General features: G+C 48.7%; 1 protein-coding gene across 8 annotated transcripts in view; it reads right to left on the bottom strand.

The window, feature by feature from the left end:
• FMNL2 (formin like 2) overlaps positions 1-12,922 on the bottom strand; it is a 126,189-nt gene that overhangs the window by 43,286 nt on the left and 69,981 nt on the right. For all 8 annotated transcript variants that reach the window (XM_053947764.1, XM_053947760.1, XM_053947763.1 and 5 more), the window contains exons 2-3: positions 12,517-12,600; positions 2,568-2,648 (exon numbers count right to left, since the gene is read on the bottom strand). In XM_053947764.1, the coding sequence (XP_053803739.1) occupies positions 2,568-2,648; positions 12,517-12,600 (165 nt within the window). The remainder of the gene's footprint in view (positions 1-2,567; positions 2,649-12,516; positions 12,601-12,922) is intronic.

Raw genomic sequence — 12,922 nt, 5'->3', positions numbered from 1 at the left:
CTTCTGTTCCCAGGAACGGGAGCTTCCAGGATTAAGGAAATTAAAAGCCTGGAGATAAATAAACATTTCTTTCCAAGCCAAGCTTTGGTTTAACATCCAGCTTTCTCTGGAAGGTTGCAGAGCCCCTGTGCTTTAGAAAACGAGGTGGCAGAGAGCCAGTGGGGGCACCTCCATCCCATCTGGGTTGGAGGATCCTCTTCTCCCTGCCCATGGGAAGGTGCTGAAACACCTGGAGAAATCCCAGTGGAGCAGCTGCTTTGGCACATTCTCACCCCTGAGCAAGGCCAGAGGGATAAGGGCAGGCTCAGGTGGGATACTGGGAAGGAATTCCTGCATGTGAGAGTGGCACAGGCTGGAGGCCAGGCTGCAAAACCAGTGCCACCACCTCAGTGGCAGCAGGAATCCCAGTGGGATGAGCCCTCCCATCCCTGTGGAAACCTTCCCGCCTCAGCCGGGGCTGAGGAAAGGCTGCGGGGGATCCGGAACGAGCCAACAACAGACAGGAACTCAGGGCAGCTGTTTTTAGGCCCTTTGGGTTTGTCATTTGTCACGGCAGCCCCGGATAAAGAAAGGCTCCAATGTGAGCCCACGGAGCGGAGCCAAACTCGGAACAACCTCCAAAACCCTGTAGGAGGAAAAACACAAAGACCCCGCTCACCGGGCTGGGAAACCTCAGGGGCTCCTAGGAAATGCCTCCCTACTCCTGGCTGGAGGCTCCCACAAGAGCAGAGCTGTCCCAAGGCCTCTCTGCCCTGGGCTGGGAGCACGGGGAGCACGGGGCAGGGTCCGTGTTCTCCACAGGGAATGACCCCGGAGCGGGGATTGCTGGGCATGAGGCACAGCCAGCCCAGGGCAGGAGCTGCTGGGCTCTGCTGTGGTTCTGGGTGGGCTTCAGAGGCTCTTGTGGATGTCACCATGGATGGGAGGTGACCCCTATGGATAGCCATGGATGGGAATTGTCACCATGGATGGAGCTGTCACCATGGATGGAGCTGATCCCCATGGATGGGGGTGATCACCATGGATGGGAATTGTCACCATGGAAGGAACTGATCTCCATGGATGGAGCTGATCCCCATGGATGGAGCTGTCACCATGGATGGGAATTGTCACCGTGGATGGGAATTGTCATCATGCTGTCAGCATGGATGGAGATGATCCCCATGGATGGAGCTGATCTCCATGGACAGAGGTGACCACCATGGATGGGAATTGTCACGATGGATGGAAATTGTCACCATGGATGGAGCTGATCCCCATGGATGGAGCTGTCACCATGGATGGAGCTGATCCCTATGGATGGGAGCTGATCCCTATGGATGGGAGGTGATCACCATGAATGGCCATGGATGGAGCTGTCAGCACAGATAGAGCTGATCCCCATGGATGAAGCTGATCCCCATGGATGGAGCTGATCCCTATGGATAGAGATGATCCCCATGGATGGAGCTGATCCCTATGGACGGGGGCTGATCACCGTGGATGGGGATTGTCACCATGGATGGAGCTGTCAGCACAGATAGAGGTGATCCCCAAGAATGGGAGGTGATCACCATGGATGGAGATGTCACCATGGAAGGAACTGATCTCCATGGATGGAGCTGATCGCCATGGATGGAGCTGTCACCATGGATGGGAATTGTCACCATGGATGGGAATTGTCACCGTGGATGGGAATTGTCACCATGCTGTCAGCATGGATGGAGCTGTCAGCATCGATGGAGATGATCCCCATGGATGGAGATGATCTCCATGGATAGAGGTGACCACCATGGATGGGAATTGTCACGATGGATGGGAATTGTCACCATGGATGGAGCTGATCGCTATGAACAGGGGTGATCACCATGGATGGGAATTGTCACCATGGATGGAGCTGATCCCTATGGATGGAGCTGTCACCATAGAGAGAGATGATCCCCATGGCTGGGAGCTGATCCCTGTGGTTGGGAGGTGATCACCGTGGATGGGAATTGTCACCATGGATGGAGCTGATCTCCATGGATGGAGCTGATCCCCATGGATGGATTTGATCCCCATGGATGGAGCTGACCACCATGGATGGGAGCTGTGACCATGGGTGGAGCTGACCACTGTGGATGGAGCTGACCACCATGGATGGATCTGATCTCCATGGATGAAGCTGACCACCATGGGTGGAGCTGACCACCATGAACAGTGCACTCAGCTGCACTGAGCCTGTGCCAGGCAAATTCCCAGAGAAAAGGACTCAAAACTTGGACACCCCTTCTCAGGGGTGAGCAAAGGGCCATCAGACAGGGGTCTGGCCAAAGCCAGGCCTAGAGCCCAGCTCAGAGACAATCTGTCACATTATTTACTGAAGCCAACGTTATTAAAACAAGCTGTGCTCCCTGTCAGATGGTCCTTGGCTTCCCAACATCTGCTCTCCTTCCCCAGCTGGAAAACTGCAGCAAATTCCCAATTTCTCTCTGCTTCTCCCTGGAACTTTCCAGGGTATTTGCACAAAGGCAGGAAGGAACCTGGACCCCAGGACCATCCTGGCTGAGGAACGAAGGACAGGCAGGAGGAAACAGGATGCTCCTCACCTTCCTGGTCACTGCTGGGTCCAGATATCCCTTCAGCTTCTGGATGTAAGTGTGTGGAGGATTCTTCACTTGGAATCTTTCCTGGAAAAGAGGCAGGAATAAACATCAGCCACTTTTCTGTGTTTACCCAGAAAACACATGCACTGCACACATATTAATCAATAGAGATTCAGAATACATTCTACTCCTAAGTGGATCATTTATGCAGGCAATTAAAATAGATTTAAATGGATCTTGATATTTATATCAACTGATATTTTATATCAGTATAAAAAGACGCCTTAAACATTCAGTGGGAAGTCTGAATTTTAGTTGCACATCCATCTGAAGTTGCAGGGTTTCTGCTCAGCAGGAGCATGGAGAGGAAGGAGAAGGGTCAGGAGAGCAGCTGCATGCACCAACGCAAAATCCTTTTTAATCACTTGGAGAAAACCTTCCCCTATCCCAGGCTGCTCCAATCCCTGTCCAGCCAGGCCTTGGGCACTGCCAGGGATCCAGGGGCAGCCCCAGCTGCTCTGGGAATTCCAGCCCAGCCAGGAATTCCCAATTCCCAGTCTCCCATCCACCCCTGCCCTCTGGCAGTGGGAAGCCAGTCCTCAAGGTCCCAACACCTCGTGCAGGGATCACTCGATCTCCAATCAATCCCCCCTCAGCCCCAAGATGACAGATTTTGGTGACCAACACCAGCTCTGTCTGCTGAGAGCTCCCTGACTTTTCCCTGCTTTCCCAGTGTCCAGCTGGAAGTTTATCCCACCAAAGCAGCTGTGAAACACGAGCTGTTCCATGAGCACTGTGCTGTGTGCAAACCTCCTCGCAGCATTCCCAAAGATTCTGATCCTACTTGTATCTTGGAAGAACTTCAAGCTATTCTGCCACTTTCCCTGGAGGAAAGATCTCATCCCAATCTCCTGAAACTTCCTCTTTTATCTGAAACCTCCCTTTCTTAGGTCAGGATGCAATTCTGACTGCATTATCCCAAGGTTATTCCAGAATGAACAGGACACTGCTGCCCAGTTACCAGAACTGTCTGAACACCACAAGTTCTTCCTGTTATTATCTTGCTGCATGCTGGAAAAGAAGTAATCCATCATGGCCAGCGGGAAAAAAATGAAGGAAAAACTCCTCCCTGAGTTCCACCAGCCCTGGTGGGAGCTCTGGAAGTCACAGAGCACTCATGGCTTTCCTCTTTTACAACTGGATTCTTTTTCCACGCCCCTCCACACAGCTCTGGAATTGGCATTTCCTATTTTATCTGAAAAACAGCTCAGAAAACGCAAACCTCTTCACTGAGGGCTCTTCTCTGGACAAAGTGACACCAGCAGGGCCTCTCCTGCTCCAGCACCATGCCCACCATCGTGGATTCTTGCTGGCTCTCTCTCAGGGATTCCTGGGGCCAGGCTCACCTCAGCGGCTCCCATGGGGCAGACAGAGAATTCCTGGAACCCCAGAGTGGTTTGGGTTGGAAGAGCCCTTAAGGATCCTCCAATTCCAGCCCCTGCCACGTCCTCCTGGCAGCAGTGTCCCATCCCAACAATGCTCCTCGTTCCCTCTCCCATTTACTCCCCCCTTTCTGGGGGCTCTCTGCTGCTGACAGAGCTGTGTCCAGTCCAATCCCCCAGAGAAGCTCTTTTGCTCTTATGGATTAATTCCTCTTCCCACGTAATCCACCCTTGTCTGCTGAAGTGACAGCAGCTTTTCCCAACCACCACCTTTAACTGCCTGGAATCCTCGAAAGGAAACGCTTCAAGAGACTCAAGGAGCACATTTAACAGTCTGGGATGCAGCTACTGGATGTTTTTGTTTGTTTTCTTCAAACCTGGCTGCAATTATGTATTTATGTAATAATCTCTGCAGCAGCAGCTTCGTTTAAAAAGGCGATGCTCATTCCTGTGGAGTGGAATTATTTGGGTTAAAGGACTTTCCAGATGTTATCCATGAACAGCAAACACCAGCAATGCTCCTACCTGAGGAGTGACCAAAAATTACTTGTGGTAAACATCTCCTAGGCCTGGAAACATTTTTACAGCCCCCTCAAGTGTTTCTTTTTTGCTGGTTTGGAAAGCTATGAGGGATTAGCCTTTAAAATTGCCCTTTCCTGGCTATGATTCCTGTCTGGGTTTATCCAGCTCGGAGTGTTTTATATTAGGGGCTGATTAATAAGCTGCAAGGGCCAGGCTGTGCAGTGAGGCCTCCAAGTCACCCTGGATGTCTGGTCACAGCCACCCTCTTCCCAAAAATCTGACTGGGAGCTGCCAGGGCTTGGGGATGGAGCTGGCTGCAGGCTGATCTTCCTGGAATCCACTGGGATGCTCTCATGATCCTCCTTGGGAGGATCCCCAACACCCACACCTCCCAAGGCACTGCTGCGCCTTAGAAACCATAATTAAAGAGTTAAAAATCCCTGCTTTTATTTCCTGTCAGCTCCTCCCCTCCACTTCTGGCAATTCCCACCCACTCCTTGGCCAGCTCTGCTCCCAAGCCCAGGATTTAGCACCATCTGAATGACGAGGTCGTCGGGCATTTTTACCACACGCACACCAAAAGCCTAAAATCCAAACTTTGCTCGGCAAATGCTGTGGGGTGACATCACGACTGGGACACGGTGGCTTCCCTGGATGGAGCCATTCGGACACAACAAAGTTCCTAAATCCTGGTGAAGCCCTTTTTATCTCCACTGCGCGACTGCTGTGAGCTGCAGCATTATCTGCAGGCTGAAAGGACACGGGCACGGAGCAGCAGTGGCTGCACGCTGCCTTTGTCAGCCAGCTACAAAGCAAACGAGCTTAATTCCCAAGGATAAAGGTCCTTTCTGACTTGGAAAATCCCTGAGGAGGGGTGCTGTAAGCCAGGAGGGAGCAGCACAGGGAATGGAGGGACAGCAGCACAGGAGAGCAATGAGATGAGCTGGGCCCAGCACCTTCCTTTGGGGGAATAAATGGGGAGAATTCTCTGGGATTCAATTCTGAGAGGGATTTGGGACAAGGGATGGAGGGACAGGACATAGGGAATGGCTTCCCACTGCCAGAGGGCAGGGATAGGTGGGAGATTGGGAATTGGGAATTCCTGGCTGGGCTGGAATTCCCAGAGCAGCTGGGGCTGCCCCTGGATCCCTGGCAGTGCCCAGGGCCAGGCTGGAATAACCTGGGATAGTGGAAGGTGTGCCACCATGGCAGGGGTGGGACTGAACGGCCCTGAAGTCCTTTTTCAAGCCAGCCCCATTCCATGATTCCATAATTCAGGGAAAAGCAGGAGCACAACACCTCTCCTGTGCCTCTTTCACCCAGAATTAGCACTTTCTTTTCCGACAGATGCAGGAAAAAAGGGGGGGGCTGAAGGGGGGGCTTTGCTTCAGCAGCCAAGAGGAACTGCTGGACTTCTGCACTTCCTCTTCCTCGTGGTCCTACAAAGAACCTGACATCTCCTGATCAGCCAGCTCTGGAAAAGATATCCATTCCGGAACCAGGAAATTGTGCCTTTTCCAGCAATCCTTGGCTCCCAAAGCCATTCAGGGCATTTTTCTGCATTGGCCCATATGTTATTCCCATTATTATCATGATCCTCCCTGAGCTGTTTCATTCTTGGGACTCCCAGATGCCGGGGAAGCGCCCAACTCGGGATGAGGATCCCACAGGCTGTGCTGGGAGTGCATAAACCCACGGGAGGTGTGGGGATAAGGGATGAAGAGATCCACGGGAGAACCGTGAGGTTTGCACCCCAAATCCCCTCCTGAGGTCTTTGTGGAGCTCTTCCTTTCCTGAAGAAGTCTGTGGAGCCCCACGGACTGGGATCAGTGGGGAAGGAGACGGACAAGGAGATGGGGAGCAGCGTCATGAGCACGGCGCAGGATTCCCCATCTCCCACAGATCTGGAGGGTGGCTCGGTCCCACCCCAGCCATTCCCACCAGCAGGACAACGTGTCACCGTGGAAGTGTCCTCGTGGAATGAGGGGACAGCAGCTGCTCATCCCTGAGCTAACGAGGAGGCAGCGTGATCCATTCCCCCAGGATCACCACCAGCTCCGTGCTGGACCCAGCTGCTGCTCCCCCCAGGGGTGCCCGGCCCTTCCCAATCCCAAATCGCTGAGCCTCATGCCTTTATCTCCAACCTCTCCATCCCTCCTTGCCTGAATCTTCCCAGAGCCTCCTCTCCCAGGGTGACCCAGAGGAAAGAAGCCACGAGCGTGCCAAAGTCCAGCTTCTCCTGAATTCAGTAAATCACGGGATTTTTCCGCCCCGTGTTTACCCCAACAGGGCAGATTCCCTGGAATACACCAGGGTTTTTAAGCAAAGGCTCTCAAACCAGAGCTGTCTCTGCAGTGCATGCAAAGTGATGGAAAATCCTTGGTTGGACACTGGCAGGAACCCCTGGATCTCCTTTGTGAAAGGGTCAGAGGCACCGTCAGGGCTCCCGGTCCCCTCAGCACATCCCTGACGAAAAACCCAGGCTGCACTGAGGAATTTGGGACAAAAAATGGCACAGCACACCCTGCTCCTCGCTCAGGCCCTTCTCCATCAGCCATCCCTGGATCCCGTGGGCAGGGACCCCCTCGGAAGCAAAGCAGGACCCCACTCACCAAGGCCACCCCAAGAGCTCCACGCTGGCCACCAGCCTCCGAAACACCAGCACCTGCCTTCTCCTGGAGCTTCTTCAGGAAAGGAAGAGCTCCACAAGCACCTCAGGAGGAGGTTCTGGGTGCAAACCCCCCAGCTTTCCTGCGGATCTCTTCATGCCTTGCTCCCACACCTCCCGTGTGTCCCAAATCCTTCTCAGAATCGAATCCCGGTGAATTGTCCCCATTTATTCCCCCGAAGGAAGGTGCTGGGCCCAGCTCGTCCCATTGCTCTCCTGTCAGAACCCAAGGTGTCCCTCAGACACTCCCGGATGTTCCTGGCCCAGGGCAGAAGCCTCTGAGACCCTGGCAGGCAGCCAGAAACCCCTGTGGATTTGAATCTGACCCATGGAACAATTTACCAACTTTGCAGGGAGAACAAGAAATCACAAAAGTTTAGATGTTACAGTAGAAGTAGTCACAAAGTGAAAGGAAGGATCTTTGAGTGCTGTACAGGGGGGTTTAGGCCTTGTACAGAGGGGTCTGAGTTTTATACATGGGGGTCAGAAGTTCTAAGATGGAGGGATTTGGGCGTGCCCTGTCCTCCTTCTTTCTTCTTCCTATTCTCCATGTTCTTGGTGGTGTTGGCACTCACAGATTGGTTTAGAGTAGAAAGTCACTGTTCAATATAGGTGATAGGTATTGGGGGAAAACTATGAACATTTAATAGGTGATGTGTGATATAAAAGATGGCACCAGCCCTTGGGCCAGAGAGATGCAGAGGGAGAAGGAGTCAGGGAGAATGCCAGGGAGTCTGAGTGCCTTGGGATAACGTGCAAGAAACTGCCTTGAGACTGCATGACTGAAGACTGCTGAGTCTTTCTTTGAGGGCCCGGGCTGGAGGAGAGACTTGAGCACCTCCCGGGGTCACCCCAGTCCGGGGGAGATTCCGACACTCTCCTGTGCTGCTGTCCCTCCATTCCCTGGCTTACAGCACCCCTCTCCTCAGGGATTTTCCAAGCCCTGCCACCACGTGCCATTAGAGGGCAATGAAGAATTTCGTGGGATGTCCCCAAGCCCTTCCGGCACCTCCTGGCACTCAGCTGGGACAGAGGCCTCCAGGACACCAAAAACATCCTCTGAGGATCCCATTTCCTGGATTTCCATGCCAGGAAACCGCATCCCTGTGCCTGCCTGGGTCATTCCCAACCCAACCCCTCGGATGGCCACCTTGACCCTTTCCAGAGTGGACAACGGATTTCCTGGCTTTCCTCTTTTCCTCCTCCTTGTACCTTATCCAGAGAGGTCAGAGCAAGCTGAGGACGACGATTTGGAAGGTTTAAAAACAAAGGAAGAGAAAATTCCACGTGGGATGAGTCCTCCACAACCAGCCCAGCAGCCCTTACAATGACTCAAACGATGCAAATAATCCTATTCACGGCAGATTATTATTAATTATTATTATTGTAATTATTATTATTGTCATCATCACCATGAAAATGATTCCCCGCTTTTGTTAATCTCATTTTTTTTCAAAAGTGAGAGTTCCTTTTTGGGGATTAACTCCTAATGTTCTCCAATTAACTCCAAATATTCAGGATCTGCTGCACAGATTGTTTAGAAAAATACAATTTCTGGACACCTTTTTCTTTCAGATCTAAGTTGAAAACCAGCACATTTCCTCACTGATTTACAGGAAAAAGCAGGCAAAAATGGCAGAGTGGGTGAAACCAAGGGAAAACAGGAGTCAAAAACTGCATTTAGAATAAAAAAATCCTGCACAACCCCTATTCTTGGAAGTGCCCTCATCCCCGTTATTCCAGGGCACTATTTATATATTGTGAATATATATATCATATATTTTTAAAATATATTTATATATATAATTAATAATATTAATATTATATATAATACTGATATATTTCAGGGCACTATTTATATATTGTGAATATATAATGTATTTTTATATCTTACATATAATATTTGTATTATTGTATATATATTTATTTATTTATTTATTTATTTATATTTATATATTCCAGGGTAATATTTATATATTGCAAATATATACTATATTTTATATATATAATATAATATAATATTATATATATTATATAATGTTAGTATTCATATTAATATTATTTTTAATACTTCTATATTCAAGGGCAATATTTATATATTGTGAATACAGAATGTATTTTTATATATTACATATAATATTTATATTATTGTATATGTATATATAAAAATATTTATATATTCCAGAGCAATATTTATATATTGTGAATACATACTATATTTTATGTTATACATAATATGATATATATATTATATTATATTATATTATATTATATTATATTATATTATATATATTTTTATATATTATATATAATATAATATATTATATATAATATTTATGTACTCCAGGGCAATATTTATATATATTGTGAATATATACTATATTTTATATATGACACATACTATTAATATATATATATATAATATAATATAATATAATAGGCAATATATTATATATAATATATGATATATTGTATGTAATATATAATATATAATATATAATATATAATATATAATGTGATATATTATATATCATTTATTATATATCATTTATTATATATCATTTATTATATACCATATATTATATATTATATATTATATATTATATATCATTTATTATATATAATTTATTATATATCATTTATTATATACCATATATTATATACCATATATTATATATGTTAGTATTAATATTAATATTAGGTGCAATATTAATATATCCCAGAGCAATATTTCTATATGATGCCTATATAAAATTTCACCCCCCATATGCTGCGCTTTGGTCCCTTCAGTGCCACCTGCTCACTGTGCTGTGACTGGGGGGTGGCACCAGGGAGCTGGGACAGACCCCGGCCTGTCCTCCCTGCCCAGTGTGTCCCTTGGCATGGCTGGACAAGGGAGAGGTGGCAGTGGCTCACCTCGTGCTCCTGGCACTGCTGGCTCCATCAGCCCTGCCTTTCCAAGGGCTGGGAAGGGACTCATCCCAGGGAAGGGATTCATCCCAGGGAAGGGACTCATCCCAGCCCGGGGGTGGACTCGCAGTTGTGCAAGGAGATTACTCCAGATTGCAAATTTCCTCCCCATCTGCTCCCGCCTGCTATCTCAGCCCGGAGCTCGGCGGTGAATCAGCAGCAGCTGCAAAGGGTGGATCGGCTCCCAGGTGGGAATTTGCACATCCCAGGCTGGGATCAAACGGGCTCCTGCCTGCGCTGCTGCCAGCAGGAACTCGGCTCGGAGCTCACACCTCTGCAGGGAGCTCTGGGAACACCCTGACACCAACCTGGGGATCACAGGCTGCACTGGGATGGGAGGGACCCTAAAGCCCATCCATCCCAGCCCTGGCATGGCAGGGACACCTCCCACTGTCCCAGGCTGCTCCAAGCCCTGTCCAGCCTGGCCTGGGACACTGCCAAAGATCCAGGGCAATCTGCAACCACTCGCAGCAGCTCCTGCAATTTTTCAATGTCTCAGTAAACTGAATCTTGAAATAGCCCAAGCTTTACATTCTCTGCACAGGAAACTCATGGGGAAAAAAAAGCAATTCTTCAATAAGCTGTGCAATGAATTTAAACTGCCAGAGGGCAGGGTTAGATGGGATATTGGGAAAAAAATCCTTCCCTGTGGGGGTGGGCAGGCCCTGGTACAGGTGCCCAGGGAAGCTGTGGCTGCCCCCAAATCCCTGGAAGTGCCCTAGGCCAGGTTGGATGGGGTTTGGAGCAATCTGGGATGGTGGAAGGTGTCCCTTGGGTTGGAACTGGATGGGCTTTAAGGTCCCTCCCAGCCCAAAGCAGTCTGGAATTCCACGATTGTATCAGGCACCCCAGCACTGTAACAGCTGAATAGGAAATGTCCCACAAACATCTTTATCCCAGTGTCCCTGACCTCCTGCCCAACTCACCCTGGTTCTGCTGAGTTTACATCCCAAGGGAACATCCCACTTCCCCACAGCTGGATCCGTGATTTTCATTAGCCATTACTGCTGAACTTCATGGCATTTTCCTGCTGGCTCCCAAATTCAAATCCCACTTGGTCACATTTTGTTTTCCCCTCCAGAATGCCATTCTTGTTTCTCCATCACATCCTGCTAATTGCTGCACGCCCTGCACAGCTCAGGAGGAGATGCCTCAGCATGTGGCACTGCCTCATCCGAGGATGTTCCCAGCCTCTGGAGGTGACCAGGGGCTCAGCCTCCTGTCCTGGAGGTGACAGCTCCAGCCATCACTACCACAGTGTGTGACGTGGGCAGCCAAACACTGCCCGGACTGAGATCATCTGTTCATTTGATCATTTGTTCATTTGTTCATTTATTTGATCATTTGATCATTTGATCATTTGTTCATTTGCTCATTTATTTGACATTTGTTCATTTGTTCATTTGATCATTTGTTTATTTGATCATTTGATCACTTATTTGATCATTTGTTCATTTGATCATTTATTTCATCTTTGTTCATTTGATCATTTGATCATTTGTTTATTTGATCATTTGTTCATTTGATCATTTGATCATCTGTTCATTTGATCATTTGATCATTTGTTCATTTGATCATTTGCTCATTTGCTCATTTGATCATTTGCTCATTTGATCATTTATTTGACATCTGTTCATTTGATCATTTGATCATTTGTTCATTTATTTGATCATTTGTTCATTTATTTGATCATCTGTTTATTTGATCATTTGATCATTTATTTGTTCATTTGTTCATTTGATCATTTGATCATTTATTTGTTCATTTGATAATTTGATCATTTGTTTATTTGCTCATTTATTTGCTCCTTTGATAATTTGTTTATTTGATCATTTGCTCATTTGATCATTTGCTCATTTGATCATTTGCTCATTTGATCATTTGTTCATTTGCTCATTTGTTCATTTGCTCATTTGCTCATTTGTTTGCAAGACTCTGAGGTCAGGCTGAGCCTGTGCAAGGCAAACCAGCAGCGCTCAGCAGCCAGAGGGAATCCAGGATGGAACATCAGAGGGGAAAGGGCTATATCCCTCTGTGAGCTGGGAACTGGCACCTCAGGCTGGGATCAAGCAGCTTCTGCCTGAGCTGCTGCCAGCACAGACTCCAGCCCAGAGCTCTGGGACACGGAGAAAGATCCGTGACACAAAAGAGGGAATGACAGAACCCCAGGATGGGTTGGGGTGGCTGCAGCTGTCACTGCAAGGCCTCTAGGAGCAGTTACCAACAAGGGAGCAGCAGGGATGGGCATCTGAAGCTCCTGGGAGCAGGACGGTCCTGCCCAGCCCAGGGATGCTGTGGATGGAGCAGCTGGGAAGAGGCATCTCCCAAAGGCTCTCCAGGGGCTCCTCACCTGGTCACAGATGAGCTCCCACTTCTTCTCGTTGTCGTACTGCCGCAGGAGCCGGGCTTTGTCGGGAGGCAGGTTCATGGCATTCTGTGGAGAGACAGCAACATTGTCAGGCATCCACCAGGGCCAAACCCAGCTGCAGCAAACCAAGGCGGCGTGGCTGCGGTTGTTGAATTGTTTCCTGTGAACTCCTGGTGCCAGAGCTGCTCAGGAACGTTCCCCTCCCCGTGTTGGTTTTGGCCCCAAAAGCGCCGGTGAATCACGAGGCACCCAAGGGCAGAGCTGGGACACACGAGGTGAGCGACTGAGGGCCAGCCCTGAGCTCCAGTTCCTGGGGTTTTAGGAAAAAAATGTTCCCTGTGAGGCTGGTGGCCCTGGCAGAGCTTCCCAGAGCAGCTGTGGCTGTCCC

This window comes from Vidua chalybeata, chromosome 7, assembly GCF_026979565.1.
Source record: "Vidua chalybeata isolate OUT-0048 chromosome 7, bVidCha1 merged haplotype, whole genome shotgun sequence".
In the NCBI taxonomy this organism is placed as follows: domain Eukaryota; kingdom Metazoa; phylum Chordata; class Aves; order Passeriformes; family Viduidae; genus Vidua; species Vidua chalybeata.
Note: the sequence above shows the minus strand (reverse complement) of the source record. Positions and strands in the feature narration are given on the sequence as shown.